This window comes from Bradysia coprophila (assembly GCF_014529535.1).
Source record: "Bradysia coprophila strain Holo2 chromosome IV unlocalized genomic scaffold, BU_Bcop_v1 contig_5, whole genome shotgun sequence".
Lineage (NCBI taxonomy): Eukaryota > Metazoa > Arthropoda > Insecta > Diptera > Sciaridae > Bradysia > Bradysia coprophila.
The window spans coordinates 1,623,978-1,645,991 of record NW_023503374.1 but is presented as its reverse complement, the minus strand read 5'-3'; the positions used below and the strand labels follow the sequence as shown (position 1 = coordinate 1,645,991).

Sequence of the window (22,014 nt, the reverse complement as noted above, 5' to 3'; positions counted from 1 at the left end):
TGTTCATCGTCTTTTGTCTTTATTCGATTTCTTCTTTTTTGACTTTTCTTTCTTGTGCTTCTTCTCTTTCTTCTGTTTTTTCTTGTCTCTCCTCTTCACATCTGTGCCATCTACGTGATCCTTCTCGACCCATTCGTCAGCTGTGTAACGTGACTTCTTGTCAAAATTTGCAGAAATTGAATCAGTAGCCACCGCCATCGCATTATTGACAATTGACTTATTTACTGGCAACGATGGTCCATAGAGTAATGTGATGGGTTGAGCTGCTGGAGTTACTGGCTGTTCACTAATTCCAGTCTTTTCTTCCAGGACTTGTTGACTTGCTGACGGCTCGATTTCGATCGGTTTATCCGGGACGTCTTTCGCAGTCCTAAACATATTGGAAAAAATGCCACGCGGTGGTGAAGTGTTTCGCAGGACATTCAAAATTGAGGCCGGTTTCGGTAAGAATTCATTTCGGATCGGTATCGTTGGTTCAGATATTGTTGGCTGAGATGGACTATTTTCATGGGCTTCAATTGAAGTTTCCTGTTCGTCGTCACTATCGAAAATGGCTTTGAATAAATCCTTCTTCTCCGACGGATGCTTCGTTTCCATCGACAGCGATTTCAATTCCAAGTCGGATTTATTTTTGGTAGTTGGAATCTGCACGGCCTTCGGTTTAATTAAATGCGATGTGCTCGGTACCGGCGGCGAAGAAGATACACTAGGAACAGACTGTGGCTCAGGCGCAGCAATGGTGACTTTTGATGAAGATGCGCTGGACTGATTGGACGCAACAGGCAGAGGAATTATGTTTGCATTTGTATGAATCAGGTCAATGTCCGCTTCACGAGCTGCAGTAAATACTTCGGTAAAATCCGGCCGCTCGCGATGAGTTTTCTTTCGGTTTTTTGTCGTTTCACTTAAGCATTGGAAGAGTGAAAAATTGCCACTGTTTTTGTTGCCTTTCTTACGAGCCCTGAACGGAGGGGAGAAAAAACATGTTAAAACTTGGGATCATTGTTGGCAAGGGAACAATCTCGTTTCTCATACCCTCCTGTCGGTTCAGCAATATTCATTTTCTCATACAGTAAACTACATGGTTGCCACAGGGTCTTCGTTCGTGTCACCTCAATCTTTTTCGGTTCGACTTTTACCTTTTCCTCCTTAACAACTACCAAGTCCTTTTCGGACACAAACCTGAAAATATTCATTTTACTTTGCTAATTCTGACATTGTGGTGTCCATCTACTCACCGATCAAAGTTCAAGCACTCCGGTAATTTAATGAAATTCAACGCTTTCGGTTCGGGAGCTTTGGTGGTTGCAGACACATCCGGTTCTATTTTAACGATAACTTCTGGTGCAACTGATGAATTGGTTTGTTCTGCAGTGCTTGTGGATGGTGTCGCTTCTTTGGGTTTAGGTTTATCGTTAAGCAGCTCGCCTCTCTCCTCAGCTGTAAGCATATGCCTTTTATGTCCATCGTTCGTTGGTGGAGCACTTGGTTGAACAACAGCCGGTCCAAAACGACTTTTACGCAGAGCCCAATTCCTTGGCGTGTACGAAACAGGAACGTCGACGGTGTAAATTTTCTTGTCCTTTCGTTTCTGATGACTCTTCGAAACAGCGAAGCCTGATTGGAATGCAGAGGCAACAGTAAAGTGAGAAATTTGGTGTGACGACAATTTAAACCGTTTGCTTGTTACCTTCTATTATGTTAGCACTTTGAGCTTGAATTTGCTTCTTTACTAACGCTTTCGCTTTTTGGCCCAGTTTGAAGTCATAGTTGGTCATATCATCTCTGGCATATATGTCATCGTCGTCTTCCTCGAAGGCACCCACTCCGAATGCTTGACCAGTTATCGAAAGCTGTTGAAAAAAGTTTTGCTTTAAATGAGCGGAAGGGAATCAGCATTCCGTCGGTTTACCTTCTTGTTCTTCCTGTCCAGCACTTCAAACGGAGCAAATAAATTTATGTGCTTTTGGGCAACTGAACCGGTCGATTTACTCAGACCTTCATAACCGAGTCCGAAGCGATTAGTCTTAAAAGCGTGGAGGAATGGTTCGTAATCATCCGGAGCGAATGTGATTTCTTCGCTGGAATCATCAGACTCAGAATCCTCGTTGTCCTCGTCATCTTCGACATCATCGTCATCGGAACCTTCGTGCGGTTTTTGTAAAGGACCCATATCACAGTTGTAGACCTTAGATCCACTGCGCTCTTTCATATAGCGTGCTGCGGCTTTCTTCTTGTCTCGTCTAGTGAGACGTGATCCAATACCTTGGTTCTCACGCCAGCCCATCTTTTTCAATAAACTGACACTGGCTTTGTCTTTAGCTGGCTTCAGAAATAGCTGCAACACTGGCGTTCCCAACACCGGTCCATCATCGCGTAAAGCTGGTCGTTTTCGGTTATCTTTTTCCGGACCCTTAGCAGTGAAATCTTCAGTGGTTTGTATCCGCTGCGGACATAGACCGAATTTTAGCAAACTTCGTTTTGATTAAAACTGAACGGAAAAGTACCTGTGGAGCTATTCCGAACTCGCCCATGTCCTCGTCATCCATGAAATCCGTTGGCGCTTGGGTCTAAAGAATCATAGAAAGAATTTAGTGAATTGAACCGCGATCCACCGACATCAATTTTACCATTCGTTTAGCCTTTTCCGATCTCGAACTTTTGAATTCCTTCGGTTTCCATCCCTCCAAACTGCCAACAGTATTCCAAAAGCCAGCAGAGAATCCACCGGTGAAAGCTCCATGAAAACGCCGCTTTCCATTTGCATCGACAGCTATTTGATCAGCCACCGTAATCGGTTTCTTTGTAGGAATAACGTCTGTGGAGGTAATTCATACTTTAACATCCCGGACGTCTATCTATTTCAAACGTTTGAAAGTCGTTTGTTCATTGCATTTTACCTGCAGGCAGTTCTGGTAAGGCGGTTCCATATCTACACGTTCTATCATCATCATCATCATCATCCGACATCGTTGTCTATTCGAGCTCAAAATGCAGATTTTGTCGAAAATATGAATTGGTTTTTTAACTCTTGAGGTTTCCTTGTTGACATTGACAGTCACAACAAAGTGGTAGAATCCCAAATCCATAAACTGTCACATCTAGAATCGCACACAATTTTTTGAAATGTGAACTGCGGCTGCTCGTGTGCTGAGCTTTGAACATAATTCCTCAAGGTTCTGAAAGAACAGGTTAAGACTGAGTTGATCACGAAGGCGGTGACCGCGGTGACACACAAATTTTGACAAATAGATGGTATTTATTGAACATACTCAATACAGATTGTTTGAAATGTCAACCTGATAAAAACTTTTTTTTTTCTTCAAGTTGACATTTCAAACAATCTGTAATGAGTATGTTCAATAAATAGCATCTATTTGTCATAATTTTGTGTGTCAGCCGCCCTCGTGGGTGTCTTAACCTGTTCTTTCAGAACCTTGTAATTCCTAGCCTTTTACAATCGATGGGTGTATAGGTTTGTTCCAAGTAACTCGAAACACGAATTTTCACTGGCCGAACGAACATGATGTCATCAATAGAGATCGATTTTCATATAAATATTGATGAGGTTATGTCTCTATGGATGAAATTTGACAGTAAGTTGACATTTCATATGGCCTTGGAACAAACGTATTGAGATCATTGAGATTGTTACAAGAACCAAGCACGAGAACATATATATTGTGAGAGGGGCCTCCACGCAGTAATCAAAATTTTCATATACATTAAGTTTGTAAGGCTGGTATAACGCTACTGTGTCGCATTTTTATCGATAAGATTATAAAAGGCGGCCTATTTTTCCCAAGGCTCTGAACTAACAGGTTAAGACAACTATGTGTTGATCACTAAGGCGGTAACACACAAATTGCGTCAACGGCTACAAAGTTTATATCAAAAAAGTAACTTAACAAAAACAAAATTCCGAATTTTCCTAAAAAACACTTTCTTCAAGTTGATTTCACACACAATTCGTACTGAGTTTCTTCGTAACTGTTTTAATCTGTTCTTTCAGAACCTTTGATTTTCCGTTAATTTATCTGAACTGAAATCGCGTTACAATTTGTATGAAAATTCAAGCACAGTTCAGTGGATTTTTTGCGATAACGGAACAATCAATAGCTGTAACCTTCTCACATAAAATCTTGAAAATTTTGTACTGAAATGCAAGGCTGTAAGCTTCAAGGCTGTATACTTCGGGGAGGTCACGCAGATGCAGATACGTGAGTTACACACCACGTTTCATACAGAAAATTCACCACGCCATACAAATTCAATTTTGGTGAATTTGTTTGTTTGTTTGTATGGAAAAGGTGTGTTCCCGCGTATCTAATAAATATGGATCTGCGTCAATGAAAGTAAATGGATAGGTATGGTCAAACGTTCAAATTTGTTCTAGCCGGAGCACATACGGATTTGCATGGCGCTACCTCAAACGAACTCATTTCTAGTGCAAATTTCCACTAGAAATGAGTTCGTTTGAGGTGACGCCATGCAAATCCGTATGTGCTCCGACTTGTATGGACTGGCCATCCCTACTTATCTACTTTCTTTGATCTGCGTGACCTCCCCAAAGTATACAGCCTTGGTAAGCTTTGGGGAGGTCTCGCAGATACAGATACGCGGGTGACACACATAAAATTTGACATTTTCATACATTTTCGTAGAAGATAGATTCTCAAATTTGACAATTTCATAGTAGGTGAATTCTGTTTTGTGTGTCCCCGCGTATCTAATAAAATGGCGGTCTGCGTGACCTGCCCAACAGTCTATATCCTTGCTCAAATGAAGTTAGAGTTGCTAATAGCCGCCATTTTTATTTTGAAATACGACCCCAGTAAAAAGATGGTTAATTCTTCGCGATCAAAATCGGTCAAGAAGGATTTACCCTCAAATACAGAAATTCTATTTTTTCGTCGCCCAGTGAACGCACCGAGTTAAAGAAAGTGAATTTCGACAACTGCCGTGGGAATATAAACAAAATTTAATAAATTGTTTTTCACTATTTAAACACAATGTCATCACTCAAAAATAATTATTTTTGGTCAATAAGTTTAGAAACTAATGGTAAAATCTATTACAATTTAGTACTTTTCTTCATAAACAGACTGCTGTCACTGCTGTCACTCAATTATTTTTTCATGAACAAACTTCACTGCTGTGACATTGAAGTACTATAAAAAAAGCGTCGCCTCTACAGGCAAACCGACCAGGCGAATACGAAAATCGAAAACTTTTTATATCAGAAATGTCAAGTTTCACTGACAAGTTAATTCTTCACGGACAAAACCGGCCGTGGAGAATCTAACCTCACAGTTAACTTTGACAGTATTAACTGAGCGACAAAAATTAACGTGAGTGAATGAAATACATTTCTTGTAAGAGCTCCAAAGTTACCTTTGACAGGATTAACCGAGCGACAAAAGTTAACGTCAGTGAAAGTAGTCAATTAGTTTTAGTTTTTAGTGTTTTAGGTGTTCGAATAGTGAAATGCAAAGAATAGTATTTTGTGTATCTGTTTTGGACGTTTGATTTTAGGCAATTTCGCGAGTTGTAGCCCGAACGAAGTGAGGGCTACATGCGAAAGTGCCTAAAATCAAACGTCCAAAACAGATACTCAAAAAAATTTTCATGTAAGGGGTCGAAAACCCGAGAAAAATCTCGAAACTCCCTCATTTTCGGCCCCGACACATGAAAATATATTTTGTTTGCATTGCTATGAGAGCTGTCAAAATTTAGTTTCATTCACTAAGCGACGACGAAAAAATAGATTTTGCGATCTGGACACCCTACTTTGTTGTCAACACTGCCGCTCAACAATCGTATTTTGTTTCGTCGTGTTTTTGTCATTATCCGTAAATGTCGCAAGAGTTCGTGTGTGCGGTTGGTGCTGTTATCAAAATATTAACTTTAATAAAATGATGTGTTGCTTGTAAAACCGATCAGTTTAATTTGCTTGAGATTGATGAACAGCCAAGACAGCGTTTGCTTGAAAATGTGATTTATTTGTGAATAGAAGGAGTGAAATTCTGTGTTTGAAAATCAATTTGCACTACCTGACAAAAATTGAAAAGAAAAACCAAAATAAATTTGTTTTTTCTTTATTTCTTAATACAAGCGCTCATTTTCGACCGTATTTTTGAGGGTAAGTTTCATGTTTCATTTTCAATGTGTCTGCTGAAAATATTGTAAAATAAGTTGAAATAAAAGTCGGGTGGTCGTACAATATGTTGTATAGTTTATGACATATTTCTTTTCTGTTATCGCAAATGATGTATGTTTCTTGTAAAAACTGTACTTATTTTGCTCTCATATTGTTCGAATTATTCGTATAATATTTGTCATCATATGACTTCTCAGAATTGGAACAGACGTAATTGTAATCGTGTGGCTTCTGATAATTACAACAAAGTTCATAATGTGAATTTGACAATTTATCATGAATTAAAGTTCGTTGTAATTAATGCCAGTATGCGGATTAATGATCTGAGATTCGTCTGGATTTAATCAGATATTTATACCAGTTTCAGAGTAGATGCAAATTAAATTGATAACAACTATTGTATAGAGCTCTAATCAAGTTTTGACGGGTTTTGTTGCAGGACTTTTATCAATGAAGAAGCTTAAAGAAGCTTTCGGTAAAAATTAGATAGTTCATGGAGGACGTTCTACAGAATAAAAAAGGAATTCGTAGAGAAGGCATTAAGACCAAACTAATTCAATTTCAAATATAATTTTATTCATTTCTCTCACCCACATGCATTAACCACGTATACGTTCAACTGTTTAATACATACAACGTTGAAATGAAATGCGTGAATCAGATTGAAAATGTAGGATCTTAAAATTCCACTGCTGTAAAGCCAATTTCTTTTAAATTACTCAAGCCGTGACTCATTAAATAGGTTTTGTTTGTCATTAGCGTCCTTTCTTTTTAGCAAAGCTACCCTAATATGTAGATGAATCCTAAATCGTTTGTCTTTTCTTGGAAAAAAACCGGTTTTCAGGTAATAAAAATGGTTGAAATTTGTAGTGCAATGCCTCTCTTCTGACATTTTTCTGAATAGCTTCACAGTTCCGAATATAGAGTATCCATTTCAAACATATAAACGAGTTTCGGTTTCCAACTTATCAAAATTCTGTCTCAATATTTCAATGAACTGCTGGTATTACCGGTATTGACGACCGATAATCAATTTCGTCGTTCAAATCAATTTACACGGAAAAAAGGTGCTGCAAGTAAGTTGTAGGTGTAAGTTTTAGGTTCAAGAACGTTACAAAATCGTAACGAGTATCCAACTCAAACCTCAACCAACTGCTTGTATTCGGAAACGATTTGCATGTACTCGATAAACCGAAATTCAATGACGACTTACATATAATATACGCAAATCACCGTGTTAATTAAACACCTATTACACATTTTTATCTGACAAATGTTTTTTTTGATGATTTTTAACTTTTGCAATGTAACATCTTGTGACAGCGTGATACCTCCCTAGACCCGTACGAAGTGTTGGTCGTTAAGCTTCATATGTGATATTTCGAGCTGCGATATTTTGACCCCTAACTCTAAATTCACATTTCATATTCATACAATTAGGAAAATCAGTCCAGCCGGTGCGACTTCGTCTGTCCACTGATGGAAAGTTTCGTTACTCTCAGTCATACCATCAAAAATATTATGTACTGAACGTCTGTACGAACGGAAATGGATCGTACGAGGAGTCCTATTTGTTGTTTTCATTAAATTTTGCTAGACCCTCTAATTAAAGCTTAATAAACAGGCTACTGCTGTCACCATTGTTTAAAATGAGTAGACCTGACTTAAGCCATGTTGGGTCAGGGCTTATTTTAGAAAGTTTATTCGGAATTTTCCAATTTTTTTTTAGAAAATTCTCTAAAGTAAGCCGTGGGTTGGATTTGGTTCAGCTTGAATGAAATTGAACTCTAAATAAGGCTATGCTTTTCGGATAAACTTTTCAGGTTAATTTGACATGAACCTTACCCAGGGCCTATTTTAGAAGAGTCAGTTTCCTGAAAAAATACCTAATTTCTCCTTCACGTTCTATCCGTTTCTCTAACAATACATCGAAGTGCCTCCGTATAGGCTTTTTAGATGTTTCTGAGCTAAATCTAAAACATTTGGCTTGTATTTAAGAGAAACCACAATTCAAGAATTTTCGGTAATTTAATTCGCTTAAATAGGCCCTGAACTGACCTGTGTGTATCAGGTGTACCAGATCTGAAGAGTTAAATTTAACGCTCAGATTCATTCAGCTAAAATCTTAATTTCGGGCTCAGGTCAAGACCAGGTTCAGGTAAAATTGAACTAATTATCGAAGACTTATTTCCGGTTTAATTGACTTTCTGTCGATGGGGAAATGACTCCAATGCCAGCTTCAAATCCTGTCCTAATTAAATGTTTCAATTGTATCAATTGTAATTTGTGTCTCAATACGTAATTGTAACAATGAAGAAAATTTCAAATTCAATTTCAACATTTTCGGTTTAATTAATTAAAAGAATTATTGTTGCCAGCCAATTGTGTTGCAAAACAAATAAAATTTCCATTGAACAGCTTCAATTGCCGCTCGGCTGACTTTGTGTTATTGATTACGAACCTATTTTAATTGATAAACTCTGAAAAACAAAAACATGACAATGTTTTATACCGAAAACGCTACTGACATAATGACTAATCGAAAGACTAACATCTGAAACGAATTGCGTACAGCGACGTGAATCAAAAATTTTCCGAAACAACAAAAAAATAAAAAGAAATTTTGGTCACACAGATGCTACCTGTTTACTCGGGAAGCATGTCGTTCAATCGATGATGACACATAACGCTCATAACTGATAGAGTTGATAAAGAACGAAATAAACATCTCGTTTCAAGTCGTATCACGTGCACACATAGTTTATCAGACAGTTGAATTGATTTATGCACAAAAATTAGTTCTAATTAAATCAAAACGAGAATGATTTTACATAAAAATCTAATTTCGTCGTAACAAATTAACGTTTTAACATTGTAACGACTTATCTCCAAATTCAAATTTGCCTAGCAACAGTAATCAAACTATGTACACAAAACGTTCTGATAAATTTCTTTGGAAATCAGGTTTTTATATTTTCCCATTATCAGCGTTTGAAAGGCCCCGAATACGAGATTCTAAAAACATGTTTAACATGAAACAGATTGTGTACATTGACAACATCAATCGTTTTTGTCTGTGACAGGATCACGACGATAACTGTCAAATATTCTATCTGGAAGTTGCACCGGGATGATTGAGAAGGCTTGCGTCCTATTTTCTTTATTAATTTAATTTCGTAGTTTTCACTTTCCGTTGATAAAAGGTAGATTCGATCGCATACGAAAGCATCTTGTTGCCAAGCGGAGACGTCAAGATAGCTAGAAAATAAAATCGCTCTGAACGATTCCGTTCAACTTTGGAGCATCACGTTATCACTATGACCTCATGGAAATATTAAGTTTGACAGCGACAGTAGGTCGATCATTTCTTTTTTAATTGAACTTTTGAAACATCAAAGACTCTGGAGAGAGTTTTAAAATAGTTATTTATGTCACCCGACTGATTAATGTTTTTTTTTTGGCACTAGGTGTGTAGCTTGTCGGAGGCCGCAGGTCGAGTGTGACATAACACCTTATGTAAGCAACGCTTTTCGCAAAAAAAAACAAACGAAAGTTTTACTTTTCGTCACTGAGTTGAGAAATAAAATATTTTCGTTTTTTGGTTCGTTTTCGTTAACCAATGAAGAATTCATTCAATTCAAACTCGGAACCGAAGACGAGTCTAATGACTTTTCGAAACAAATGATTTGCTAGTAGTTATTTTCGCTTGGCGATACAGTGAACGACATCTCAAATGTCTCACTGTCATTTTTTTCAGAGAATGTCATTGTGAATTTGCAATGACACAATAAAATTCTCAGAAAAATTTGACAGTGAGACATTTGAGATGTCGTTCACTGTAAGACTCGGTTTTCTTTAAGGACCCTCCATAAATCATGTCTTCATTTTTTGACGAATTTTCGACTCCCTTGATTGAAAAATAATTTTTGTTAAATATCTGTAATCACAAGCATAACTCAGCTCCGCCTCGGATCGAAAAGCACACGAAGGTGTCACGTTCCAACATTTTATCCTATGTTATGTAAAGTCTATCGAAAGAAGCTGAAGGAAGTTCTTGCAGCTTGAAAAGTACGGTTTTCGGCATAATAGTCGGCATTGTAATAGTAGGTTACATTGGATGCTGTGAAAGTAATTGATTACCTGAGGTAACAATTTTGTGATAAAACCAAACTGACAAGGGTGTTTTTGAGCAACAAGCTTCGCTAACTGTCTTTTCGACAAGTGAAGTCTTTGTATATTCGAGCTGAAGACGACATATACAACTCTACAGTCTACGAAAAACAATGACAGAAGTAAGTTGCTTAAAAACACACTTGCGAGTTTCCGAGTTTGTTCCCGAAGTAATAAAGTACGTAGCAGCATCCAACCAGTTTACTACCTGTTCCATGGAAAGTTGATTTCCACATGGGAAACTGGAAAAAAATTAAGCGAAAGAAGCCCATACGTAATGGTTCATTTTCGCATGGGGCAGGCAATAAATGAATATTTCTTTTTGTGCTTCTTTTCGTTACATAGAACACGGACTATCAGTCGTTGTACTTCCATGTATACTGCAGACGCAACAAATGATGTTTAATGTGTAGACTTGTCTATCTAACGGCCTTGACTTTTCTTATCGCTATGTTTCAATGTAATGGTAACAGTTGGGCAATCAACGATTAACTGCAGGCTGACTGCATTTTGTTTAATGAACTTTGGATTTGTTTATTTTGCATACAGAATCAACGGAAATTTTTGTAAGAAAGGTGTGATTGTCAACTCATCACAAACTTATCAAATCATCATTTACCGGGACTGAAGTAAATTTTACTGGATCTTGAACGACCCAAATATTTCGTAACCTTCGAAAATTATCTTTAAAAAAATGTCAGCGTGAGATAAGCTCAAATTGACTTCCTACAATCTATTTGGATTGTTTGTACGAATTTTTGACTTAATGAAATAACTGTACCCGACGGTACGACACACTCGTTATCATTGACGACACACGTTGTTCAAGGATTTCAAGAACTTACCGCGATGACAGATTAGAAGCCGTTATCATAATTTTGAATTCGACATGCTGTGCCACCACCGAATTTTGATATTGGGGATTATGATGATGCTTTTAATGAGCTTTTGAGCTTTTCACTTTGTCATTTTTGATTTTTGATAGATTGGATTAAATGTAGGAGAGAAATGATGACAGTTGGCGTTGCATCCACCCAAACGAGCGGGTGCAACGTCATCTGTTATCATTTTTCTGGAACTTTGATGATCTTCTGGTTTTTGCTAATAAAATCTTTTTTTTTCGAATTAATTCCAGATTCAGTTCAGTGCAATAAAACCGCACCGTAAAAATGAAAGCCATTGGACTAAACAATGTTTCGATTGTTGACGACCCGCCCATTGCCCTGGATATTATCAGAAAAAGAGCCTTGACGGATATACAAGAAGAGCCTTTGTATATCTGTGATTTGACCGACATCATTAAGAAACACAGAATTTGGACACAATTTCTACCACGTGTTGTTCCCTTTTATGGTGAGTTTTGAGGCAACCGATTCTTTCCATTTATTGAACTGTATGGTCAGGCTCAAATAACGCTCAAATGTGCTTCCTTTCAGCCGTCAAATGTAACGACAGCCCCATGGTTCTGAAAATTCTTGCCTCGTTGGGTACGGGCTTCGACTGTGCTTCAAAAGGGGAAATCAATAAGGTACTTGATCTTGGCGTCCCTCCTTCTCGCATTATCTTCGCAAATCCAACAAAACCAAAGTCACATTTAAGGTTGGTATTAACTGCTGCACCTCGTGTTGTGTGAGCCATTACAACGGATTTTTAACGAATTGAATCTTGTCCCATTTTAGCTACGCTGAATCAAGCAATGTTGAAACGATGACATTTGATAGTGAAATTGAACTTTTCAAAATAAAAAAACTTTTCCCTGATGCTAAGCTCGTGCTACGTATTCGTTGCGATGCTAAAGTAGCTCAATGTCCACTCGGTGAAAAGTTTGGCTGTGATCCGGGCATTGAAGCACCAGTTCTAATTAAATTGGCCTATGACCTGGGCTTACATGTGGTCGGCATATCGTTTCACGTTGGCTCCGGCTGCATGGACTTACCAGTTTATGCCAAGGCAGTATACACTGCTCGCTGTTTATTCGATTACGCTGCTACGGTCGGATACTATTTTACGTTACTGGACATTGGTGGCGGATTTCCGGGCGATAAAAACACCAGCTTGTACGAGGTTTGTTGTTTTGTTGTTGCACTGAACCAACGGATTGATACCTAAAACATCAAATTCCATCCACAGCTGTCCAACATAATCAATCCGTCGTTGGATAAATACTTTCCAAACAATGATGTGACCATCATTGCCGAACCGGGCCGATTCTACGTTGCGTCCGCCTACACATTGGCCTGTCGCATTCACTCGAAACGTGAAGTGGTTCGCAATGGAAAGGTCGAAAATATGATGTACTTCATCAACGACGGCGTATACGGTTCGTTCAATTGCATTCTGTACGATCACAAAGTGGTCCAACCGGTTCCGATTGAGGTATGTCATTGTCGTGCAAAAATGCGGGTGATGTGTGATTGAAACGAATTTCCATTTATTTTTACAGACGCACAAAGGTGAAGTGTTCAAGAGCAGCATCTGGGGACCCACTTGCGATGCCTTGGATCAGGTAAAATTCAGAAAATTCTCTTAAGTCCGACGTCGTTACTATAGGGACATGTGCTACAGTCTCTAATTGTGTCAATAGTCTAGTTGAAATTTCATGGAGAAGATGAGGTGATCGCTACGTTGTTGGCCTAGCTACTTCCGAAGTCAAATTAACTTTTGGGTCTCGGATTTAAGTCGGCTTCGGGTCAACCTCTATTCTTCTCTGATCTTTGAAGTTTTCATTCGAGCCAGTATAGTACGTGTTTACGCACCTCGTTTACCTAGTTCAACTTACTCACAGACACATAGTCACCAATAGACTCAACTTAACATTCTCTGTTGACATGCACGCAAATCGGTTCTATTTCTCACCTCATTCCTCTTTACTTTCAGGTCTGCGAGAGTGTCTTCCTTCCGGAAATGCAAATCGACGACGTTATAATGTTTGAGAATATGGGCGCGTATACAGTACCCATAGCCAGTCCGTTCAATGGTTTTCCATTGCCTACGATCGAATATTATTTGGAAAAATCTTATCTGTAAGTGGTGTGCCATTCCGTTTCTTATTCCAGTTTCATCTAACCCATACTTTCAATTCAATCCGTAGGAACGATTTAATGATTACGCTGGAGGACATCGATGGTTCAATTGAATCGGAGTAGGTGGCAGCAGTGTATATATCCTTTCGACACGTATTAATCGGGATGCATTTCATTGGCGGTTATGTGTAATCGTTCAAAAATTTACAATTTTTTTTTGTGGAAACAAGAGCAGCAAATTTTTTGTGAGTTTTCTGCTTGCTTTTTGGAATTTAAAGTTTTTTTTGTCTAATAAAATGAAGAAAAAAAGTTATTTCTTCGGATCTTTGTTGTACTATTACCAATTCGTCGATCACCTGAAGGGGAATTCGGTTATAAACATAGCTAACGCCGACCCGTACGAAACACCTATTCGTATCAAAAGTATTTCATGTGAAACTCTTCATTTCTCTTACTTCATTTTCTTCTCTGCTAAAAAACTATTCTCCCTTTAAATTCACTTACATTATCCACTCTTTGCCTTGTTATCATATACAAATAAATTGCCGGAGGCAATATAGACAGCCCCGTACGAAGTCAAATTTCATAAATTCCTATTTAAACAGCTATATACCGCTATATTTACCTATATTTCACTATAAATAAACATTTCACAGATAAATATATGCTATTACATATCTCTATATGCCTGTATATAGCTCAATATAGGTGAATATAGATATATATAGATGTCCATGCCTGATAGATGGAATGCCTGAAACACCCCACACACATAACAAATTATTACCATGTTAACAGAAACTCTCTAAGTACCATTTTTCCCAAGATATATCACTTTTAATAAAATTCAATATGGCCGCCGGCAGCCATTTTATTAGGAGACCGGAAATAGTACCGACGCTTTACATTCGTTAATACCTTTCAAACAAAAAAAAATTAATGAAATTCGGTCAATATTTACTCGAGATATTGACAAAATACTCCACGTTCACTGTACGGCCGAGTAGCCAGATAAGAGCTCACTCCAAGAGACCTAGCTCACGCTCCGGAGAACATAATTTCATAAACTTTTTTTTCCCTGATTGGTACGGTCAATACCTATCTAATAAAGCGAGAACAGACGAAATATGTTCAAAAACTGCTTGCCGCTCTGTGCCTGTTTCACACCAAGAGGTCTTACTCACGAGTCGGTCATCCGATTTCCATAAACTTTTTTTTTGTCGATCGGTATTGTAAATACCTTTTTTTTGACGTATCTTTTATCCTGTTCTTCGGGAGGGGTCGATCCAAAATCACTCATCTTCGAACTTAGTCTGTCTTTTGACATTACCAAACGGAAAAAAAAAAGAATTTTCAAAATCGGATGCGTTTTATTCAAGTTATCGTGCAGACAGACGGACGGGCAGACGGACGAACATTTTTTTCCCGATGATTTGGCATCTCTGGACAACCACAATAGGTTTCCCCTTACTTAGGGAGTCCAATTCGACGTGTTACAAACGTATGCGTAAACCTATAAGACCCCAGTACTTGGTACGGGTCTAAAAAGCTCAGAGCTCAAAAGAAGTTGACCGAAGTCGAAAACCGATTTATTCCTAGAAAATGCGTATAGCGTACGAAGGACCATGTGTATCAAACTAAAATTTAGCAAAAAACCAATTACGTCTATAAAATCATGATGGAATCTTAGGAACCAACCTATTGCCACCCCAACAATCCCGAAATTCAGAACAGATTCGAAAAAAACTCGCAAATCCTTCCCTCCGAATTCTATAACTGGGAAGATGGTAGACCACGAATGTGCTGTAATTTTGGGATCCTATACATTGCCTCGTCAATAATCCTAAAAAAAACCTTAGAAATTCATTCAAATTCCTTGAATTATACGATTGGAAATATGATGGATCATATGGAGTACTAGAATTTTGGGAACCATGACGACGTCATTTATTTGTAGGAACTGACCTCTAGGGACTTCAAACTTGTCAAAAGTCCAAATGTTAGCCGAAAATATGGCCAGAAAAATCGTATGAATTCCCTGCAGTTCTACAGTTCCTTATACCATGAATAATCGTTGAACAGAAATCAAGGAACCAAGAAACAATAAAACTCGTATCCCAAATTGTAGCTACGCGTCTTTCATTGTTCTCATGTAGCTTTCATTCACTCCTCATTTACGAAAAATTGATTGGAAATGGCTACAAAGTTGATGAATTTTCCGGGACACTTTTTGGGGAACCCAAATACTGACACCACCAAAAAAGGTGTTTAATTTTCAGAGATATTCGACTTCACAAGTTTTCATATGACAGGTTTTTCCAACTGGATTTTTTTTTTTTTTAATTTCCAGGAAAAATACTTTTTCCACAAATTTTCGTGCCAAGAAACGAAGAAAAATCTTAAAAAACATAGCTAACGCCGACCCGTACGAAACACCTATTCGTATCAAAAGCCTTTATTGTGAAACTCTTCATTTCTTTTACTTCATTCTCTACTGAAAAGCTATTCGCCCTTTAAAATCACTTACATTATCTTTCTTTGCCTTGTTAGCATCATGGCCTATTTTTGGGAAATTGAATTTTCCAAATTTCCTCTTTGCCAAAATTTGCTAGAATTTGCTAATATTTTCCAAAATTTGCTAGAATTTGCTATCAAACAAGGCATCAGAACAGTCGGAGCGTTTGCTGCGACTTAGCCCCGTACGACCCGTAATCCTATTTCGTCCGTAACCATAATACGTCCGTAGCCGTAATACGCCCGTAACCCTAATATAATACGTCTACAACCTTCTAATGCGTCTGTTACCAAAATGCAAGTCAAGTTGGGCATGGCCAAATTTACTAAAAGTGTTCATTTTTAAAATTGCGCATAGCGCAATTACGAAAGCCCGTACCAAGTACCTCTCAAATAAAACCAACAATTTACGACATTATTTTAGAAACACAAAATTTTTTGCCAACCTTCTAATGGGTATTCAATTATCTCTCAAATCAAACAAAAACTAGCAAAATCGGATGGGATTTACTCGATTTATGTGCAAAAAACACTTAGGGCCGAGTAGCGGCCTTAGTCCAAGGGCCCAAATTTAGAACTTTTTTCGTCACGTTCTTTTCGATGTTCAATTACCTTCCATAAAAAACTAAATCTAGCAAAATCGGATGAGATTTACTCGATTTATGTGCAAAAAACACTTAGGGCCGAGTAGCGGCCTTAGTCCAAGGGCCCAAATTTGAAACTTTTTTTGCCACGTTCTTTTCGGTATTCAATTACCTTCCACAAAAAACTAAATCTAGCAAAATCGGATGAGATTTACTCGATTTATGTGCAAAAAACACTTAGGGCCGAGTAGCGGCCTTAGTCCAAGGGCCCAAATTTGAAACATTTTTCGCCACGTTATTTTCTCTATGGCTGCTGAAAAATTCCCATTTTTTGTACATTTTCTGGGAATTTTATCTAAAGCCAGTAGAAAATTCCAATTTTTGGCACAATTTTTGAAAATTTTATCAAACCGCTTGAAAGTTCCCATTTTTGGCACATTTTCTGTGAATTTTATCTAAAACCGCTAGAAAATTCCCATTTTTGGCACAATTTCAGGGAATTTATCTAAAACCGCTAGAAAATTCCCATTTTTGGCACATTTTCTGGGAATTTTATCAAACCGCTAGAAAATTCCTATTTTTAGTACATTTTCTGGTAATTTTATCTATGGCTGCTAGAAAGTTCTCATTTTTGTGAATTTTATCAAACCGCTAGAAAATTCACATTTTTGGTACATTTTCTGGAAATTTTATCTAAAGCCGCTAGAAAGTTTACATTTTTGGTACATTTTCTGGAAACTTTATCTAAAGCAGCTAGAAAATTCCCATTTTTGCACATTTTCTGGGAATTTTATCTAAATCCAGTAGAAAATTCCCATTTTTGGCACCATTTTTGGGAATTTTATCAAACCGCTAGAAAATTCCCATTTTTTGCACATTTTCTGGAAATTTTATCTAAAGCCGCTAGAAAATTCACATTTTTAGTACATTTTCTGGAAACTTTATCTAAACCAGCTAGAAAATTCCCATTTTTTGCACATTTTCTGGTAATTTTATTTATGACTGCTAGAAAGTTCTCATTTTTTGTACATTTTCTGGGAATTTTATCTAAAGCCAGTAGAAAATTCCAATTTTTGGCACAATTTTTGAAAATTTTATCAAACCGCTTGAAAGTTCCCATTTTTGGCACATTTTCTGTGAATTTTATCTAAAACCGCTAGAAAATTCCCATTTTTGGCACAATTTCAGGGAATTTATCTAAAACCGCTAGAAAATTCCCATTTTTGGCACATTTTCTGGGAATTTTATCAAACCGCTAGAAAATTCCTATTTTTAGTACATTTTCTGGTAATTTTATCTATGGCTGCTAGAAAGTTCTCATTTTTGTGAATTTTATCAAACCGCTAGAAAATTCACATTTTTGGTACATTTTCTGGAAATTTTATCTAAAGCCGCTAGAAAGTTTACATTTTTGGTACATTTTCTGGAAACTTTATCTAAAGCAGCTAGAAAATTCCCATTTTTGCACATTTTCTGGGAATTTTATCTAAATCCAGTAGAAAATTCCCATTTTTGGCACCATTTTTGGGAATTTTATCAAACCGCTAGAAAATTCCCATTTTTTGCACATTTTCTGGAAATTTTATCTAAAGCCGCTAGAAAATTCACATTTTTAGTACATTTTCTGGAAACTTTATCTAAACCAGCTAGAAAATTCCCATTTTTTGCACATTTTCTGGTAATTTTATTTATGACTGCTAGAAAGTTCTCATTTTTTGCACATTTTCTGGGAATTTTATCTAAAGCCAGTAGAAAATTCTCATTTTTGGCACCATTTTTGGGAATTTTATCAAACCGCTAGAAAATTCACATTTTTGGTACATTTTCTGGAAACATTGTCGAAAGCCGCTAGAAAGTTCCCATTTTTGGCACAATTTCTGGAAACTTTATCTAAAGCAGCTAGAAAATTCCCATTTTTGACACTATTTTTGGGAATTTTATCAAACCGCTGGAAAATTCACATTTTTGATACATTTTCTGGAAACATTGTCTAAAGCCGCTAGAAAGTTCCCATTTTTGGCACAATTTCTGTGAATTTTATCTATAATCGCTAGAAAATTCCCATTTTTAGCACAATTTCTGGGAATTTATCTAAAACCGTTAGAAAATTCCCATTTTTTGGCACATTTTCTGGGAATTTTATCTATGGCTGCTAAAAAGTTCCAATTTTTTGCACATTTTCTGGGAATTTTATCTAAAGCCAGTAGAAAATTCTAATTTTTGACACCATTTTTGGGAATTTTATCAAACCGCTAGAAAATTCACATTTTTGGTACACTTTCTGGGAATTTATCTAAAACCGCTAGAAAATTCCCATTTTGGCACAATTTCTGGGAATTTATCTAGAACCGCTAGAAAATTCCCATTTTTGGCACATTTTCTGGTAATTTTATCTAAAGCCGCTTGAAAATTCCCATTTTTAGTACATTTTCTGGAAATTTTATCTATGACTGCTAGAAAGTTCCAATTTTTTGCACATTTTCTGGGAATTTTATCTAAAACCGCTAGAAAAAATTCATTTTTGGCACCATTTTTGGGAATTTTATCAAACCGCTAGAAAATTTACATTTTTGGTACATTTTCTGGAAACATTGTCTAAAGCCGCTAGAAAGTTCCAATTTTTGGCACAATTTCTGTGAATTTTATCTAAAGCCGTTAGAAAGTTCCCATTTTTGGCACAATTTCTGTGAATTTTATCTAAAACCGCTAGAAAATTCCCATTTTTGGCACAATTTCTGGGAATTTATCTAAAACCGCTAGAAAATTCCCACTTTTGGCACATTTTCTGGGAATTTTATCTATCACATTCCAATTTTTAGTACATTTTCTGGAAATTTTATCTAAGGCCGCTAGAAAATTCCCATTTTTTGCACATTTTCTGGGAATTTTATCTTCAGCCAGTAGAAAATTCCCATTTTTGACACCATTTTTGGAAATTTTATCAAACCGTTACAATATTCACATTTTTGGTACATTTTCTGGAAATTTTATATAGACCCGCTAGAAAGTTCACATTTTTGGTACATTTTCTGGAAACTTTATCTAAAGCCGCTAGAAAATTCCCATTTTTAGTACATTTTCTGGAAATTTTATCTAAATCCGCTAGAAAATTTCAATTTTTGGCTCATTTTCTGGGAATTTTATCTTAAGCCAGTAGAAAATTCCCATTTTTGACATCACTTTTGGGAATTTTATCAAACCGCCAGAAAAATCATATTTTTGATACATTTTCTGGAAACTTTATCTAAAGCCGCTAGAAAGTTCCCATTTTTGGCACAATTTCTGTGAACTTATTCTAAAACCGCTAGAAAATTCCCATTTTTGGCACAATTTCTGGGAATTTATCTAAAACCGTAGAAAATTCCCATTTTTTGCACATTTTCTGGGAATTTTTTCTAAAGCCAGTAGAAAATTCCGATTTTTGGCACCATTTTTGGGAATTTTATCAAACCGCCAGAAAAATCACATTTTTGGTACATTTTCTGGGAACTTTATCTAAAGCCGCTAGAAAGTTCCCATTTTTGGCACATTTTCTGGAAATTTTATCTAAAGCCGCTAGAAAATTCCAATTTTTTGTACATTTTCTGGGAATTTTATCTAAAGCCAGTAGAAAATTCCCATTTTTGGCACAATTTTTGGGAATTTTATCAAACCGCTAGAAAAATCACATTTTTGGTACATTTTCTAGAAATTTTATCTAAAGTCACTAGAAAATTCCCATTTTTTGCACATTTTCTAGGAATTTTATCTTAAGCCGCTAGAAAATTTACATTTTTGGAACATTTTTGTGAATTTTATAGAAAACCGCTAAAAAATTCACATTTTTGGTACATTTTCTGGAAATTTTATCTAAAGCCGCTAGAAAATTCACATTTTTGGTACATTTTCTGGAAACTTTCTCTAAAGCCGCTAGAAAATTTCCATTTTTAGTACATTTTCTGGAAACTTTATCTAAAGCCGCTAGAAAATTCCTATTTTTTGCACATTTTCTGGTAATTTTATCTAAAGCCAGTAGAAAATTCCCATTTTTGGCACCATTTTTGGGAATTTTATCAAACCGCTAGAAAAATCACATTTTTGGTACATTTTCTAGAAACTTTATCTAAAGCCGCTAGAAAATTCCCATTTTTTGCACATTTTCTGGAAATTTTATCTAAAGCCAGTAGATAATTCCCATTTTTGGCACCATTTTTGGGAATTTTATTAAACCGCTAAAAAATTCACATTTTTGGTACATTTTCTGGAAACTTTATCTAAAGTCACTAGAAAATTCCCATTTTTTGCACATTTTCTAGGAATTTTATCTTAAGTCGCTAGAAAATTTACATTTTTGGAACATTTTTGTGAATTTTATCGAAAACCGCTAAAAAATTCACATTTTTGGTACATTTTCTGGAAATTTTATCAAAAGCCGCTAGAAAGTTCCCATCCCATTTTTGGCACATTTTCTGGGAATTTTATCTAAAGCCGCTAGAAAATTCCCATTTTTGGCACATTTTCTGGAAATTTTAACTTAAGCCGCTAGAAAATTGCCATTTTTAGTACATTTTCTGGAAATTTTATCTAAAGCCGCTAGAAAATTCAAATTTTTTGTACATTTTCTGGAAACTTTATCTAAAGCCGCTAGAAAGTTCCCATTTTTGGCACATTTTCTGGGAATTTTATCTAAAGCCGCTACAAAATTCCCATTTTTAGTACATTTTCTGGAAATTTTATCTAAAGCCGCTAGAAAATTCACATTTTTGGTACATTTTCTGGAAATTTTATCTAAAGCAGCTAGAAAATTCCAATTTTTTGCACATTTTCTGGTAATTTTATCTATGGCTGCTATAAAGTTCCAATTTTTTGCACATTTTCTGGGAATTTTATCTAATGCTAGTAGAAAATTCCCATTTTTGTCACCATTTTTTGGAATTTTATCAAACCGCTAGAAAGTTCCCATTTTTTGCACATTTTCTGGGAATTTTATCTAAAGCCAGTAGAAAATTCCAATTTTTTGCACATTTTCTGGGAATTTTATCTAAAGCCAGTAGAAAATTCCCGTTTTTGGCACCATTTTTGGGAATTTTATCAAACCTCTAAAAAAATCACATTTTTGATACATTTTCTGGAAACTTTATCTAAAGCCGCTAGAAAGTTCCCATTTTTGGCACAATTTTTGTGAACTTATTCAAAAACCGCTAGAAAATTCCCATTTTTGGCACAATTTCTGGGAATTTATCTAAAACCGCTAGAAAATTCCAATTTTTGGCACATTTTCTGGGAATTTTATCTAAAGCCGCTAGAAAATTCCCATTTTGAGTACATTTTCTGGAATTTTTATCTAAAGCCGCTAGAAAATTCACATTTTTGGTACATTTTCTGGAAATTTTATCTAAATCAGCTAGAAAATTCCAATTTTTTGCACATATTCTGGTAATTTTATCTATGGCTGCTACAAAGTTCCCATTTTTTGCACATTTTCTGGAAATTTTATTTAAAGCTAGTAGAAAATTCACATTTTTGGTACATTTTCTGGAAATTTTATCTAAAGCAGCTAGAAAATTTGCAATTTTTTGCACAT

The 22,014-nt window shown here is 36.3% G+C and overlaps 2 protein-coding genes across 2 annotated transcripts; one reads left to right on the top strand and one right to left on the bottom strand.

Moving 5' to 3' along the window:
- LOC119071522 (G patch domain-containing protein 1 homolog) lies at positions 1-3,076 on the bottom strand. Its single transcript, XM_037176395.1, has 8 exons — positions 2,901-3,076; positions 2,631-2,818; positions 2,508-2,570; positions 1,913-2,446; positions 1,691-1,853; positions 1,239-1,617; positions 1,036-1,182; positions 1-961 (listed from the first exon to the last, which is right to left on the bottom strand). Exons 1-8 carry the CDS (start codon positions 2,968-2,970, stop codon positions 4-6), a joined length of 2,502 nt encoding a protein of 833 aa, XP_037032290.1. The 5' UTR covers positions 2,971-3,076; the 3' UTR covers positions 1-3.
- A 2,731-nt stretch (positions 3,077-5,807) lies between these two features.
- LOC119071521 (ornithine decarboxylase 1-like) lies at positions 5,808-13,550 on the top strand. Its single transcript, XM_037176394.1, has 8 exons — positions 5,808-6,146; positions 11,472-11,683; positions 11,767-11,929; positions 12,010-12,394; positions 12,461-12,706; positions 12,774-12,836; positions 13,208-13,353; positions 13,422-13,550. Exons 2-8 carry the CDS (start codon positions 11,500-11,502, stop codon positions 13,474-13,476), a joined length of 1,242 nt encoding a protein of 413 aa, XP_037032289.1. The 5' UTR covers positions 5,808-6,146; positions 11,472-11,499; the 3' UTR covers positions 13,477-13,550.
- The last annotated feature ends 8,464 nt before the right edge of the window (positions 13,551-22,014 follow it).

Bases quoted from the DNA above. Each gene is read 5' to 3' on its own strand.
- LOC119071522 (XM_037176395.1), bottom strand. From the start codon at position 2,970: ATGTCGGATGATGATGATGATGATGATAGAACGTGTAGATATGGAACC. The intron at 2,819-2,900 runs GTAAAATGCAAT...TTACCTCCACAG, and splicing joins CTTACCAGAACTGCCTGCAG to ACGTTATTCCTACAAAGAAA. The intron at 1,854-1,912 runs GTAAACCGACGG...TTTTTTCAACAG, and splicing joins TGGACAGGAAGAACAAGAAG to CTTTCGATAACTGGTCAAGC.
- LOC119071521 (XM_037176394.1), top strand. From the start codon at position 11,500: ATGAAAGCCATTGGACTAAACAATGTTTCGATTGTTGACGACCCGCCC. The intron at 11,684-11,766 runs GTGAGTTTTGAG...GCTTCCTTTCAG, and splicing joins ACGTGTTGTTCCCTTTTATG to CCGTCAAATGTAACGACAGC. The intron at 13,354-13,421 runs GTAAGTGGTGTG...TTCAATCCGTAG, and splicing joins TATTTGGAAAAATCTTATCT to GAACGATTTAATGATTACGC.